The 17,485-nt window shown below is 39.5% G+C and overlaps 1 gene segment (V, D, J or C); it reads left to right on the top strand.

Annotated features, from left to right (window-relative positions):
* The first annotated feature begins 474 nt into the window (after positions 1-474).
* On the top strand, positions 475-4,976 carry LOC130882841 (Ig heavy chain V region 6.96-like). The segment is given in 4 exon segments: positions 475-520; positions 618-928; positions 4,710-4,852; positions 4,937-4,976. Coding segments are annotated over 4 exon segments (540 nt in total).
* Positions 4,977-17,485: the final 12,509 nt, after the last annotated feature.

The raw sequence follows: 17,485 nt of genomic DNA on the forward strand, positions 1-17,485 counted from the left end.
GTGTGACCCTATTCAAGATTCTGCTCAGGAAGAAGCCATGTGCAGCAGAGACAGAGGAACAGATAGAGTTAATATCTAGAAACACAGCTGTTTGTGAAGTTTTTTAATTTCACATTGATCCTAAAGAGGCATTATAGTGTGGAAACAAAACATTTTCTATACATATGGTGACAAGGGAAATAAATAAAGTGTGGTGAATCCCTAACAAGAAAAAATGTATAAACAGAGCTACATTAATTCTTCACTTTCTATAACTGTCATCAGTGTGTCTGAAGTCTTCTATCTGCTTTGAGTACTGCCTTCTGCCCGGGTCCAACTACAGAGTCTGTTATGGGAGAAAGATATGCAAATAAGGCTTCTTTGTGCTCATAAAATCCAGCCCTGCCCAGACCCTGCAGCGCTGGCAGAGGAGACACACACTAAATTCCCAAGTTCTCCCAGTCAGGGTTCAACATTGAACACAGGACACTCACCATGGACTTAAGGCTCACATTGGTTTCCTTTGTTCTTATTTTAAAAGGTAATTCATAAAGATGAGATGCTGTGTGTTGTGTTGACATGAGAAAGAAAAAATGCCTTTGTGTCCGTTTTCTAACCAGAATTCTTTGTGTTTACAGGTGTCCAATGTGAGGTGCAATTGCTGGAGTCTGGGGGAGGTTTAGTGCAGCCTGGAAAGTCCCTGAAACTCTCCTGTGCAACCTCTGGATTCACCTTCAGTGATTATTACATGGACTGGGTCCGCCAGGCTTCCCTGAAGGGTTTGGAGTGGGTCGCAACCATTAGCAGTGATGGTAGTAACACCTGGTATATGGACGCTGTGAAGGGCCGGTTCACAATCTCCAGAGACAATGCCAAGAACACTCTGTACCTGGAAATGAGCAGTCTGAGGTCTGAGGACACAGCCATGTATTACTGTGCAAGAAACACAGTGAGTAAATGCTACTGAAAACTCAGACAAAAACACCGCTGTGGGGAACACAGAACCAGCAGGGGGCGCTGAGAGCATTTAGAGATCTGGGTCACAGAAGAACCTGCTTAGAAAAGCATGGAAGATGGACCTCTCTGTGTCTGCACTGCCTCTTCATATCACACTAGGGATTTTCTCTACAGGTATAGTGTGTAGTAATCCTTGAATGTCCAAATGATTACTCAAATTTCTGTTTCCAGTTGTGTTATGTGTGTTTATTATAGTGTTTCTCTTTGTTTCCCTTTATCTCTGTCTATGTGTCAGTCTCTCTCCCTCTTCCTCTCTCTTTCTCTCTCTTAATCTTTCTGTCTCACTCCTCTCCATGTACGTGTGTGTGTGTGTGCTGACATATGATGGAGTTTTCTAAAATCTGTACAACTTATTGTGAGACAAATTATATCACTGGGCCTAGTTCTCAATGACTAGATAGTCTAGTTGTCCAGTGAGTCCCAGTGATTGTTCATTCTTCCCATTCCCTATATGGTATACCTGGTTGGCTGCCACACCCATATCTTCTTTTATTTATGGATCCTGAGTTCTGTGTTTAGAACACACTGAAGCGTTCTTATTTGGCAAAAACTTGTTTTTCACACCTCCATTATAATTACTTTTTAAATTTAGGATGTGATTTTACATGAACAAAATGCAGATCATCACACAGAGCAAAATGCTCCTGTACAGTGATCAGCATTAGTTCCTGAAGAAGCTAAAGAAGGCAGTAAACCCTAGAAGATGAAGACATCTCAGAGCCACATGTGAGTCTAGTGGACTCTGTCGTATCTGTTTATCTTCATGAGCACTACATTACCCACGCACAAACATAAACCCCTAATTAAAGCAGTGTATTTTTTAAAAAATTCTCATTCAATGCTGTGATTTGACCCAATGTTCTAGTTCTTGTGTAATTTATATAAGACCTTGATTCAAATGGTAATATTTTAAAATATATTTATCATTTTTATTAAAAAATACTGAGTTTGAAGCATCAGTACTCCCCATTAATGGTTATAACAAGATGTGTGTCATCCAAGAGAACAGTTTAAATTTTCTTTCCAAGAAAAACTCCTTTCTCTCACTTCTCTAAATTTTGAGTCAGGAGGTTAACAGATAGCTCTGGGAACCCTGAGTTGAGAGGTGATGTCCTCATGATCACACATTATTCTTCCCTGCATCCTATGATTGAGATGCTTCATCTTGACCAGTGAAAGTGGGCAGAAGAGGTTACATAGAGCTAACATTTTTCATAACCACAGAAATTGATCTTAAACCAAAAAGAATTAGTTGCCTGTATCCAATGATATGAGTGCCATTTACCCAAGGAAAGAATGAGACCAAGTGTTATTGGAATGGAGGAAAAGGAATGTCTGTGCTGTGGAAATGGGAATGTGGTTCTACTGAGACATTATAGAAACTGGGAGGACACTCAGAGAATTTCACAAGATGATGTGACCCTGCAATCTCACTTCTGGATGAGCAGAAAAAGAGGCAGAGTTGGTATAAAAAATCAGGAAAGGAGGGAGGAGAGAAAAGAAGAGACATGAGAGTAGGAGAGGACAGAGGGTCAAAGGAGAGAGAGAAAGACTAGCGAGGGTAGTGGGAGGAATCAATGTAACCACATTACATTATGAATGAGCACGGTGATTTGTTTTTAAGTACAATGAATTATAGGTAGAAAAAATATTTTCAAATATTATATGATGCTAATATACATATATCTATTGACCCTTGTATGTGTGCTTTTGGAATGGATTGTTTCTGTTGTTTTATATCTGTCTATGTGTATATGTCTGAGTATCTGTGTGATTGCTTCAGAGATGCATACTTTCTCATCGTCTATAAATAATTTACATTACAGAGGTCATTACCACAACATCATCTTACCACAGAAAACAGCTCTGAGAACAGGTGAGCAGTGAGGCTCGGATTCAAGGTTCAACTTCAGGCTCGGAACCTCCCTTACCCTGAGCAAGCTTCTGAGGACATTTCAGTTCCTTAAGATCCCAGTGATCCTCAAAAGCACCAGAGGCAGAGAACCCAGCTCAAAAGGACCTCTCTTCCTCTTTTAGATGTGTGGCAGAAACTGTTACTCATATGTGTAATCTGCTCATATTTTTCTTTCATTCAGGTGTGTGGTGTTGAACACGAGTAGTGAAATTCTAGCACATGCTGTGGTTCAACTACACAGTAGTCTTGAAAGGATTATGGAGTCCAGACTCAGAATAGGAGTCACCAGCTCATGGTGCAGTTTCCTCTACTTCTTGTCCTGTTTCTTCTGTTTTCTTCATTTGCTTTGATTTATCTTTTATATACCAACATTCTCCAAATCTATGCTCAGTAAATTGATTTTTTTGTTTGGTTTTGTTTTTGTGTATTTGAGATATGGTTTCTCTGAGCCTGTCCTGTAACTAGCTCTTTGTATACCATGCTGACTTTGAACTCACAGAGACCTGCCTGCCTTTGCCTCCTGAGTCCTGGGATTATAGGTTTGCGCCAACACTGCCTGGTTGCAAATTGATCCTTTACAGAATCAGTTATAAATGCTGGGTGCCTAGGAAGAAGTAATTGTGGTTCCTGGTGTTTATTTTAGTAGTGCATAAATGCAGTCATTGAAAATTATTTTCTACAGAAAAATGTGATGTTTTAAAACATTGAACTAGGCTTGTTGCTCTGTGGTAGTGTACTTTGTGCCAATATGAAAGATCTTAAGTTTAAGAACCAAAATCACTTAAAAATAGGAATTAAGCACTTAGACAAATAGCACTTCTTACCTTTATAGTCTTAAATGAGCCACTCTATAACTGGAAAAGGAATGGAAGTGTCCACAGTGAGAAGTGCAGTTAGAAAGCTGTGGAGAGGAAAGAAGTCTACAGGAGTTTATCTATGGCTTCCATGGCAAACAGTTCATCCAAGTCTACAGCATCCGTGGCACAGTTGTGAATAACTACAAACCATGAATCCAATGACAAGGACAATGCTTGACTAGCTAGAAATGCTAATTGTACAGGCTGTGTGTGCATAGTACATGGTTTGCACATGTGTCAGGAGGCTAGAGAGGAGTTTGAGTATGTTTACCAGTTGATTTCTATCTTATTTTTGAGTAAAGATATCACAGTGAACCTGGAACACAAATGCTCAGACAGAATCTTTGGATGGCAAGACTTAGAGTACCTCCAGTCATAATGTCACAGTGCTGGGAATATAGGATAAACCATCACACCCAGCTTCTAAGCTAACTGTTGTGAATCAAGCTGAGATTTTAATACTGGGAGGCAGATGCCTTAATACTGAGCCAACTCTTGAGGCTTGAATATTATCACTGTACATTGATAAAAGAATTGTAATCTATAAAAGCAAATATGTGTATTGTATAATAATTCTTAAAAGAAAAAATGTATTACTATTATGGATTTTTAAACCATTACCTGTCTATATGGAAATGAATGCCTCATGTGCAAACCCTTATATGTCCTCATAAATGACTCTTAAAACTCTGACTTTTTATGAAAATCTGGAATTGGAGAGATGGGCAGGATCTGTAAAAGAAGATAGAAAGTAAATAATTATCAGAATATATTGTGTTAAAATTTTCTCAAGAAAATAAATTCATTAATGATTGACAACACTGCATTTGATGGTTGGGCATGGTGAAATATAGACTTAATCCATTCATTTTGGAAACAGAAGCAAAAGTCAGTCACCATAAAAGAAAGTGAAACCTCCTGGGCTTCCATTATCCTTTCAGGAACCTCCCCCAATGCAAAGCAGCCCCCAGGCTCAGAATGAAAGCCATGGCCTAGCTGAGAAGCCCCATCTCCTTCTCACTGGAGCTCCAGCAAAGCATGGCTGTCCTGGTGCTGCTCCTCTGATTCTTGACCTGTCCAACCTGTAAGTGTTTCAGAGATTCAGGGGAGATAACCAGGTACATCATGTATGGAATATTTGACTGATGGTGATGTTTCTTTTCCCCAGGTGCACTGTCCCAGTTCCAGGTGATGGAGTCAGTACCTGACCTGGTGCAGCCATCACAGCAGACCAAGACCCTGTCTCTCACCGTGACTTCTCTGTGTTCTCATTAACCAGCTGTACACTGGGACCACCAGTCTCCAGAAAAGTGTCTGGAGTTAATGGAAATAATATGGTATAATGAAAATACTGATTATAATTCAGTTTTCAAATCCTAGATCACCATCAGCAGAACATTTTCAAAAGCCAACTTTTCTTAAAACTGAACAGTCTGCAAACTGAGAACAAAGCCATATACTACTCTTCTGTGATGGAACTCCAGTGTGAACCTGTATAAAACCTTACAGAGAGCTCAGGGCCAGTAGGCAGTACTAAGGGCCAACACAGACTCACCATTGCAATATTCTAGAAATTAGTTTTTACTAATTTTTAAAGCATCTGAATATTTTTGATGTCCCAATTTCCACTGTAATGTTTACTTTTCTACACAATTTATGATCTCATCTGAACAAGATAGAGAGCAACAAACAGGGCAGTCATGGCTATACTGTGAGTACCAGGATCAGTTTGGAAGAGATTCAGAGATCAATGGGAGTGAGATCCCTAGATTTGTAACACAGTTTCAGTTAATTCTCCAGTTAGAGCAGAATTTGGGATTTTAGTAAGAGCCAACTGATCATGCAGGAATACCCTGGTAGAACCTATAAACCATTAACCTTGATTTCCTCTATCTATCTATTACCCTCACATGAAACATGAACATCTATTTCATTGTTGATCTTGATTATACTCTAGTACTTATACTGTGGAACTAAAGCAGCTAGAGATAGCAGCTGAGCTTCAGGAGCATGCAGGATGTTTTTGGCTAACATAATGCTTAAGGTGTCCTTGAGCCTCCAGTCCCTTTCTGGAAATGCTGTCAAATCACATTGTAATTTGTAGGTCATAGCATCTATTCTGGTCTTCTCAGATCCGTGGTGTCTAATCAATTTGTTTTTGGCTAAAGTAAAATACCCAACCTCTACCAGGGTATTCAAACACATCTTAAAAGTTTACAGAATTTTAATTTTATACATTTCTCTCTCTATTGTTTCCTTCAAAGACTTCTTACTTACACTGATTCACTTACAAATAAGTTTTTGTGGTCTCTGCAATGATATCTGAGTCACAGATCCTTGATCTGAATATCAGATATCCCAATTTGTGGCATTCAGGGATTCAGGGATAGGCTTGTGGGCTATCCTCCATCACACTGTGGTAAGGAAGTCCTTCTGTTTCTGCATTGCTTTCATTGGTTAATCAAAAAAGAAACTACTTGGCCTGATAGGGCAGAACTTAGGTAGGCAAAAAGAAAAAAAAAAAACTGAATTCTGGGAGGGAGAAAGCAGACAGAGAGCCGCCATGGAGATGCCAGGTCAGACACGTTAAACTTTCCCTGTAATCCCCAACCTCGTGGTGAACACAGATTAATAGAAATTTGTTAAATCAAGATGTGAGAGTTAGCCAATAGGAGGCTAAAGCTAATGGCCAACCAGTGTTTTAATTAATACAGTTTCTGTGTGATTTTTTCGGGTATAAGCTAGCCAGGCAGCAGAGACAAACAAGGGGCCGCCACTCCCTGTAACAGGAAAGTCCATTGCCCTTCCTGTTACATCCAGGTTGAGTAAGGTATACATCCAAAGAGAAAAGGATTCCAAGAAGCTAGTACATGCAATAGAGACAAATCCCAGTGTCACTATCAGTGGCCCCTCAGTCTGCCACAACTGTCACCCACATTCAGAAGATCTTGTTCCCATGCTCATTCACTCCCAGTCCAGTTGGGGTTGGTGAGCTACCATTAGCTCAGGCAAACTGTCTCAGTGGATGAACCCCTCATAGTATTGAATTCCTTGCTCACACTCTCACTCCCTCCACTCTTCAGCTGAATCTTGGAAGCTCAGTCCAGTGCTCCAATGTGGGTTATTGCCTCTATTTTCATCTGTTATTGGATGAAGTTTTTCTTAGGTCCCCTCAGGATTGGAGCCAGCTGTGTAGCCAGGTTCCACGGAGCTCACAGCCCCATAGTCCTTATTCTATGTGTCATTACACTTTTATTCACAGACAAGCTCAATGCTAATGACACATAGAATCGAGCTTGTCTGTGAATAAAAGTGGGAACAGAATTTTAAAAAGAAATCTAATGAGGTATTTTCAGCATACTACAATCTCTGATAACTAATATTTATCTTGCTGTACATCACAATAGCTGTCTTGTGAATAAACACTAGTGAAACCACTGTCCTCTAAGATAGTAACACCTTCATTTCTCCCCTGATGTTCCCATCAATATTACATCATACAATTTTACTAGTCACTTTGAGGTTTATATACTGAAATATTTAAGTTTCTGGATGATTTGTCCTGGCTTTTTCCTCCTTAGAGGGATGTTAACTGAAAAATTTATAATGGATTTTTTTTTTAGAATTTCCTATGCTCATAGCTTGTCTGACTTCAGCTTTTCTGGTCAAACACCTATGTCTCCTATGGTGGGAAATCTATGGTATAAATGATCTTTGCTTCCCACTATCTTGAAACTCAGCAGATGTTCAAGAAATGTTAATTAGGTGTGTTTTTAACAAATTCATAAGACATAAAAATTTATGGTTATTGTCATCTGCCTCCTCTTGAGATCCTACAATTGTCACATAGGCCTGGGAGGCCGAGTAACATACCTCCTCCTCCTCCTCCTAAGCACTCTTACTGATGGGAATCCAAAACGCCTATCCACCGTTCAACTAGTATCTGGTGTTTCTCTTCCTGGTACCTCTTTATTGAGCAGAGCCCAAATAATAAGCACAGACCATCAAGGGTCCTCCATTTGTGTCACTAAGCCAGCACAACAATACAATGAATGATCTTGTACATTTTATTCTGTGTACTTCTCCACTGAGGAATCTCTCTCTCTCTCTCTCTCTCTCTCTCTCTCTCTCTCTCTCTCTCTCTCTCTTTGGTTTTATACTGGTCCTAAGCTGAATTTATTATCATGGTACTGCAGTGTAGCACCTGTAATAATGTGTATTACACCTTCATTAGCATTATTTTTACTGAGGTTGCCTTGACTACCCCCTGTATATCACATTTAGCAAAAGCTTACTTAAGCATTTTTTTGGAGATTTATTTTGTCTTTAAACCATTCTGTTATTTAGTAGGAACTATTTTTCTTTATTTTAAGGAATTGTGTACTCTACTTGCATATAATTACATATGATCACACCTTTATGCTATTTCCCCTTCAAATCTCTTCCATATCCTCACCAATGTAAGTTTTTCACCACTTCATGACAGGTAAAGTCAGTTAATGTTGACAATATGTGCATGTGTGGAGACAAACATTGCCACATAGGAAACTACAAATCACTACAGTCTCAAAAAACAAGCATTCTTCTTCTACAGGAATTGTCTACATCCAACATCTCCTCAATAGGTGGTAAGGTGAGGGAATAATCTCCACTAGGGTTTTAACAATCTTGGTCTTATGTAGGGATTAAACATGAAACAGCAGCCATTATGATTCATAAATGTGATTACCATGTCCAGTACATAGGATTTCCCAGATCTATTACCTATGCTTCAGGTCTTACATTCTTTCTTCCTCCTCTTTCTCTGTGTTCTCTGAGCATAGGAGGAATATGAATAGGACTAGAAAATTTATATGTAAAATAATATAATAAAGATTGGGGGAACAAACACTGCCTTTTTTGGACAAATTCAGAAACTTATATCATGTGTGTGTTTTTATGGCTTCAGTTTTTAAGATTTTGGAACTAGAATGGAAATCCTAGGAAGGGAAGACATCTTAAGTGAGAAACAAAGGGGATAAATAGCAGAGGAATATCGATGATGTGAAAGCAAAAGTGAGCTGTGCTGAGTGAAAGGGGATAAGCAGGAAGGAAACAACAGAATTAAAAACTGTTAAATACCAAAAAAAAATAAGTTCATCCTAAATCTTATTCCAAAATTCAGTTAAACCAAATATATTAATTAGAGAAATGAAAATGAGGCTAACACAACATAAAGGGAGTCATGAGTTGCCTGGTATAAACTAGGGAGATGAAAATGGCAGAGAGATTAAAAGAATCAAAGTGAGAACAACAGGAAACAGAAAAGTGAGTTTGATGAAAACAGAAATATGTCTACATAGTAACCACAAAGTGGTAGAGCGACAGTGACAAGACGTGTCTTAATTGTTCCTGCCCTGTTGCCTAAGGACTGCCTTGTCTCAGAAGTGAGAAAGTTCAGAAAATTCCAAACTGTTCTCATCAGTCATGGAGTTCAGCAAACATTACCTGGAAGGTCAGACCGTATCCAGAAGACACACCAGGGAGAAGCCATGTCCAGACCAGACAGTAGGACAGACTGAACTCATGTCACACAGACATGAGTGGAACTACTTAATTATACATTTATACAAAGAAGACATGACATCATGGAAAGAAAGCAAATTCTGTGCATATGCACAAAAGAGAGCAAAACAAAGAGTGATGAATCCTTAACCAGGAAAGTATGAAGACCAAACTACAATAATGTGTTGATTTCTATAAATGTCATCATTCCAAAATACTTTTATTTGTTCTGAGAAATGGCTTCCTCTGAGATAGAACTCTAGGACTTAGTGTAGCAAGAAGACATGCAAATAAGGCTTTTACATGACCATGAATATAAGGCCTGCTGACCCTACAGCTCTGACAGTGGAGTCCAATCCTGGATTCCCAAGTCTCCCCATTCAGTGATCACCACTGAACACAGAACACTCATCATGGACTTGAGGCTCAGCTGGTTTTTCCTTGTAATTATGTTGAGAGGTCTTTTATAGAGATAAGATGATGTGTGTTGTTTGGACATGAGAAAGAAAAAAATGACTCCTGGACAGTTTCATCACCAGATTTCTCTTTGCTTTCAGGTGTCCAGTGTGAGGTGCCCCTGGTGGAGCCTGAGGGAGACTTAGTACAGCCTTGAAAGTCCCTGTGACTCTCCTATACAGACTCTAGATTCACCCTCAGTGACTACTGAATTAATGGGTTTGTCAGGCCGCAGGGTTGGGGCTGGAGTGGTTAGCATTCATTAATGGTGGTAGTAGTTCAATCTACTATGTTGATGCCATGAAGGGCCAATTCATCCTCTCCAGAAACAATGTCAAGATCACTCTGTACCTGTAAATGAGCAGTCTAGGGTATGAGGACACTGCCACATATTTCTCTGCAAAGCACACAATGAGTGAGCACAAACATTAACCTCACTGCATAATCCTAAGGACGAGTAGGGGGTGGTAAAAGCTCACAGAACTCTGGTTCACAGATGAACCTGTTCAGAGAGACATAAAATCTGGACACCTCTGTGTCTTGGCTCCCTCTTCACATAACATTCAGGATTCTCTCTATAGGTGTAGTGTGTAGTCATTCTTGAAGTGTTTAAATGTTTATTCAAATTTGTTTTCTATAGTGATACGTGTTTTTTATTTTATTTATTAAACTTTTTCCCCTTTTCTCTACCTTCCTTCTTCTCGCCCCTCTGTGTATGTGTGTATTTGTGCACATGTTTATATATGATTCATTCATCTATCAGCCTGCACCATATTTATAAAGACAAATTCTATCACCTGGCCTGGATCTAACAATAGCTAGACCGGTGAGCCCCAATGATAATGCCGTATGTACATCCATCAGGTGGGATAACTTGTTGTATGCCATACAGCTTTTTTTGTAGTCTTGGACACCTGAAATCATAGTTTAGATCCAAATTAACAGTTCTGCTATGGAAGAATCTGAAGCACAGAGCTATTTTAACAATTCCATTAAAATGCCTTTTAAATTTAGGATATGCTCTGATATCAACAAAATGCAGATATTCACACAAGGTATAAGTGATTCTGTGGTGACCAGCATGAGATCTGGGAGAAGCTAAAGAACCTGTGTAAATCCTAGACTCAGGGCATCTCTTAAACACATGTGAATCCCGAGGACTGTAGTATGAGCAGCGGCAGGCTGCGTCCCACCATCCCGTTAGCTTAACCCCCAAAATCACCAAAAGAAAATTTTATTCATTTAAACACTGCCTGGCCCATTAGTTCTAGGCTTTTATTGACTAACTCTCACATCTTGATTAGCCCATTTCTATTAATCTGTATCACCACTTGACTGTGGCTTACCGAGAGAAATTCAGCATGTCTGACCTGGCGGATGCCTCCATGGTGGCTCTCTCTGCCTGCCTTCTTTCTCCCAGCATTCTGTTCTGTCTACTCCTCCTATCTAAGTTTTTGCCCTATCAAAAGGACAAGGCAGTTTTCTTTATTCAACCAATGAAAGCAACATATGGAAAGAAGACTTTCCTACACCATTTCCTGTTTGTCTTTTTAAACAAAAAATAAGGCTTTAGCATAGCAAAATTACATATAACAAAAATTATCAAGCAAGAATTACAGTCACAATATTTATATCTATTTTATCTTTTATCATAAATAAGGAAAACTATAACTATCTATTCATTCTTCAACTCCATCAAACACTCCAGAAGGATATAATATTACCTAAGTAAACAAGAAGTAAGCAACTTCTAAAGCTCTGGAAATGATAGAGACATCTCACTGCCTGCACAGTCACTCAAAGTTTTTCTGTATCATTGGGGCATCCATTTTCAGCCTACAGGACCATAGTATCCAGCAGACATTTCCATGAAGCAGAAAAATTTAAAGACAGTTCACTTTCTTTTGTGTCCTGCTGAATGTCTCGCAGACTCTATAGTGAAGCACAAACCCCGAAGGATCATCTCACCTTTAGGTAAGTTCAGCAGGTTCTTTGTGTCCAGTTTATGCAACAGTCCAGGCAAAAGCAGTTTCTTGACTAAATGGCTAACCAACTCTATAAGGAACCTCTTCGATGCCCATCTTCCAAAGTAGATTGGTGCTGAAAGGAGCAGATATGTCTCATTGTCATGAAAAGTCCTAAGTTATTAAAACATTAAGTGCCATATTCTGTACTCTTTGAAAGATATGAAGAATGCCTATCTAACTGAAATTTATCTCTATATATCTAGAAAAATCTAACTAACATGACAGCAAGCTTCAGTATTATCAATGATTATCCATTAACAACCTATATTTCCTAATTATACATTATATTTTTAAATGAACTACACAATCACAATACCTTAATCAAGATCAGAAATACATATACATATAACAAAATTGACCCTAAATTTCTATTAATAAGGCAAAATTTATACCAATTCAAATTACTCATATCTATGTCATATCCCACTTTAAATGTAAAAGAACATTTCTAAACAATATTTGGAAATATGGGCACAGTTTTTTTCTCTCCAAACTGCTTTGTGCTGCTTGGGGGTGCCATTAATCAGGTCTTTTATGGTGTATCCTGTTTGCTAGGTTTCTTTCAGTCAGCAGTTGGGCAAAGTAATTTTTTGCAGGTTCACAGCAACCTTTCAGGAGAGCATGGTCTATCATACCATATTGGTCTAAATGCAATCCATAGGGTCTCATCCTCTGTGAAAACAAAAGAAGAAACTCTTTCCCAAAGCATCATATCCTTAGATCCAAATTCTGAAGTCAAGATAGCTTTATAGTATACATGTTGGATTAGCTTAGCAGACCACACAATGAAATGTCTCTCTGTATTTAGCTCCTTCACAGTCAAAAAAATTCAAAGAAAACACAAAAATACACAGAATCCAGAATCTCTGTGAATTTTCCATTTGTATGTGGCTTATTTTTTCACTCTATTACTTTACTCTATCTCTTTAAAGACTTTACCCTTTTTAAAGTATTTATTTTATGATGTTTTAATACTCTTTTTCTTCTCTCTCCCAAGTCTATTTATATCTATCTAACACTAAGACCCATTTAGAGGTCTTTTATGCCTGAATCTGTCCTATTGCATTGTCTTAAATTCTCCACTGACTTGAAGAGCTTTTAAAATGCTAAGCAGCTAGGTTTGTGGCTGCTCTAGATGTTGGCTCCACCTCACTCCAATTTCAAAATGGTGGACGTACCATTTCTGCTATCTCTGGGGCTGCCAGGCAGGAGCTGCACTTAGCACTTTACCTCTGAGAATGAGCGTGCAGCATATACAGCCATATCTGCCAGGCAGAGCACTGTGAAGCCTGGAAACATGTCTCTGTATGGTGGCAGAAATTCACCATGCTCTTCTGCCTGCCCAAGCCTGATTCCACCATCTGCCCGCTCAAGAAGTGCTGAGCCACAGGCATGGTCTCAGTTACTTTCTTCCCAATCTTTAGCAGGCACAAAAACACCCAGGCCCACAAATGCTCCATAACCAGAGTTTGCACAGACAGCTGGGCCCAGGAAGCCACATTTTAAAATGACATAGTATAGAGCTCAGGGAACATAGGGCCACCTTGAGTAAGATGCAGATGAGAAAGTGTACTAGGATACATCAGTATTATCAAGGTATATTGTGAATGAGCTTTGTTTTGTTTTAAAGTAGAATGAATGTTATAGGCTAAAAAGGAATATTTTTAAATAACTTAAGATTTTAGCATACATATATCTTTTGCCCTAGTATGTGTGTGTTTATGTAGATTTATCTTAGTTGTTATATGTCTGTTTGTCTGTGTCTATGTCTTTAAGTTAGTGTGTTTGCTTTAGAGAGACATATTTTCTCATACTATGTTAATAGTTTATGTCTGAGGTTACCACAGCATCCTCTGTCCACAGAGCCCAGCTCAGGTGTCAGGTATCCTGGGAAACTGGGATTTGGAATTTGACTCAGGATCAGGACCTCCCTTTCCTTTTCAAATGCTCTAAACACAATCTAGCTCTACTTCCTGCCTAAAAGCCAAAGTTACCTTCAGAACACCAGTGGCTGAGAACCCAGATCAGCAGCCCCTGCCTTCTTCATTTCAGTGTGTGGCAGACACCATGTTGCTCATGGGCACAGTCCACTCTTGTTTTAATTTTTAATTCTGGTGAGTGGTGTTCAACTTGAATAATGAAATTCCAGCAATTGTTATGGGTCTTTAGAGTAGACAATGATGTCATCACTTCATGTAGTCCAGATTCTGGATAGAAAACACAAGCTGAGGAAGTTTCTTCTCCTCTCTCTCTCTCTCTCTCTCTCTCTCTCTCTCTCTCTCTCTCTCCCTCTCTCTCTCATTCCTTTGGTTTCATTTGTCCTTCATTCCTTACCTTCTGGAGACTGATTCACAGTTATCCACAGAATATTGATCCTACAATTTTTTTTTCTGCTGTCTTACATACAGTCATAAATGCTGGCATCAAGAATGTGGGGAGGCTAGTGTTTGTTTTAAAATTGGAAAACCCAATGCTGTAATAAAAATGTTATTTTCTGCCGGGCGATGGTGGCACATGCCTTTAGTCCCAGCACTCGGGAGGCAGAGGCAGGCGGATCTCTGTGAGTTCGAGACCAGCCTGGTCTACAGAACTAGTTCCAGGACAGGCTCCAAAGCCACAGAGAAATCCTGTCTCGAAAAAAAAAATGTTATTTTCTGTAGGAAAATGTGATGTTTTAAAAGATAGGAGAGTGATTCTGTATAGGCACCAGGATCAGATCCTGAAAGGACCAAACTGTCTAGAAATTGTGAAGTGCTAGACTCAGGGCAATCTCAGTATTCACTATGGTGAGAGCCCTGGAATTCAAGTTAGAACCAATAAGGAAATCAGGCAGGGTCAAAGACCCAAGAACCCTGATGGCCTTCACTCTCACCTTCATCCTCACAAAATATGTGCACATCAAACACAGGTATGGATCTGGTAATAAAATGTATGTGAATGTCCGTCATTGAGACTGTGAGGACAATACAGCCAGTGTCACTCACTGATCTTCAGTTAGCTTCAGGCAGTCCCTAATCTACTCACAGATAGCATGTCTTTTCTTTTCTTCTTTAATACTTTCTGCTATTGTTACTCATATATTTCCTTAATTTAATGGGCCTAGGGAAATTTCTTTTATCATGCTCATCCATTTTTTCCTGTAAGCTCCTTCTTATGGCTTATTTATTCTGCCTCTCAGCAAAAATGATGTATAGTCCCTGTTGTAAATCTGAGACACATTCTTTATCTGAAGCTCAGGTCTACTCAAGCTTGGATTCTACAGGAACCTGGAATAACTGATGATTCCTCACAGTACGCTGGGATGGTATTGACAGTGTTACTGAGAAAGAACATATAAGCATTGGAAACCAGAGTATGTTTTTGTGTGTGTGTGTGTGTGTGTAACCAGAACGGAGCCTGCTTGTTGGGGTTTCTGTCCTGCCCAGTACCTCACAGCCTGCAAGCCCCAAATAAAATCACACAGAGATCGCCATAAGTTATAAATCTGATTGGATTAACTCAGGCTACTTATTAGCTCTTATAGCATATATTAACCCATTATTCTGATCTATGTTAGCCATGTGGCTCAGTACCTTTTTCAATGGGGCAGATCACATCCTGCTGCTTCGGTGATCTGGGCAGGAGTGGGGAGAATGGGCTTCTTCCTTCTTAGAATTCTCCTGTTCTCATCTCCCCAACTCTACTTCCTGTCTGGTTGACCTACCTATAAGTCCTGCCTGGCCAATCAACACTTGCTGAAAATATGATTGACAGAATATAGACAATTCTCTTGCACGAAGATTGTCTTGAACTTTTCTTACCTTTGATTATGTCATAACTGAGCCTGGGATGCTCTGGTGTTCTGTGAGTTCTGAAAAAATGGCAGGACAGGACCTCTGTATTCATAAGTTCAGCCATTAGGTAAAGCATCTGGAAGTTGCAGACAGGAGACAAGACTGGTCCTACAAAGCATTTGCATCTTCTCTGCACTGCCCTTCCAGCATCAGGTCCATGCAATTCTGTGAGGAATTTGTCCTGCCCGACAGAAATCCAAGATTTTTATCATGGCTGTGACAGCTCACAGTCATATCAGGGCTAGTTAATGACTCAGTAACTGGAAAATGGTCCAGCCAGGATCATGTCTCAGATTGGCGACTATTGTGATTGCTTCATATTTCCAACAGACCTTGGTTAACTCTTTTTAAAGCCTTTGTCAATGGATTTGTTCAGAAAACTAAACACCACAGTTCTTATACTTCCTGAATGAATATAAAGTAGGTGTGGGTGGATCCTCAGAGGGAGGAGCCTGAGGGAACTGAGAGTACTGAATGGAAGACTGCTACTCCAAAGTAAATGAAAAGTGGTGTCAAATGTTAGTAAATATCCATGTTTGCAAAAAGAGTTCAATAACCTGGCTTAGTTATCCATGAATCACATTACAGACCCCAACTTCTTTTCTTGACTCTGTTGTTTCTGAGCTAAATTGTTGGTAAAAGCATTGCTGTTTCCTTCCCTGTCTGGGTGAAGTTGGTGAACTCTAATTAGCTCAGATAAACTGTTTCAGTAGGTGTTTCCATCATTGTCTTGACCTCTTTGCTCATATTCTCACTCCTCACACTCTTCAGCTGAACTTGGGGATCTCAGCCAATTGATCCACTGCAGGTTTCTTCCTTTGTTTCCATTTGTTGTTGGATGAAGGTTCTATGTTGACATTTAAGATGTTCATCAGTCTGACTATAGTGCAAGGCCAGTAGGGCACATTCTTCCCTATTGCTTAGTTTCATACCTGGGGTCATCCTTGTAGATTCATGAGAATTTCTCTAGTGTCAGGTTCCTTGCTAGCCCCATAATGGCTCCCTAATCAAAATATCTCTTTCTTTGCTCTCATCTCTGTCCTTCCTCTATCTCAGATAACCCATTCCCTCAAGTTCTCCTCCCACCTTCCCTTCTCCTACTTTTCTCCTTCCACCCTCTCTTCTCCCCAAACCCCCATGGTTCCAATTTTGTCAAGCAATCTTGTTTATTTTTTCTTTCCAGGAGGATCTATATATGTTTTCCTCAGAGTTCACCTTGTTACTTAGCTTCTCTAGGATTATGAACTATAGGCATATTATCTTTTGCTTTACAGCTACTACTTACCTCAACCTATCTCAGGACACAGAAATATCATTATTGGGCATATATCCCCATAATGCTCAATAATACTACAAGGATATTTGTTCAACTATGTTCATAGCAGCATTATTTGTAATAGCTATAACTTGGAAATAAGCTAGTAACTAAAGAATGGATAAAGAAAATGTGGGTCATCTACACAATGAAGTACTATTAAGCAGTCACAAACAATGACTTCTTGAAATTTGTGATGGAGGAAGGTCATTGGTTAAATAATAAAGAAACTGCCTAGGCCCATTTATAGGCCAGCCCTTAGGTGGGTGGAGTAAACAGACAGGATGCTGGGAGAAAGAAGCCTAGTCAGGAGTCGCCATGATTCTCCCACTCCAGACAGACGCAGGTTAAGATCTTTCCTGGTAAGCCAGCTCGTGGTACTACACAGAATATTAGAAATGGGTTAGATCAATATGTAAGATCTAGCCAATAAGAGGCTGGAACTAATGGGCCAGGCAGTGATTAAAAGAATACTGTTTCCGTGTAATTATTTCGGGGCATAAGCTAGCCATGCGGGCGGCTGGGTGCCGGGGACGCACCCC

The sequence above is a fragment of the Chionomys nivalis genome, chromosome 10 (assembly GCF_950005125.1).
Source record: "Chionomys nivalis chromosome 10, mChiNiv1.1, whole genome shotgun sequence".
NCBI lineage: Eukaryota > Metazoa > Chordata > Mammalia > Rodentia > Cricetidae > Chionomys > Chionomys nivalis.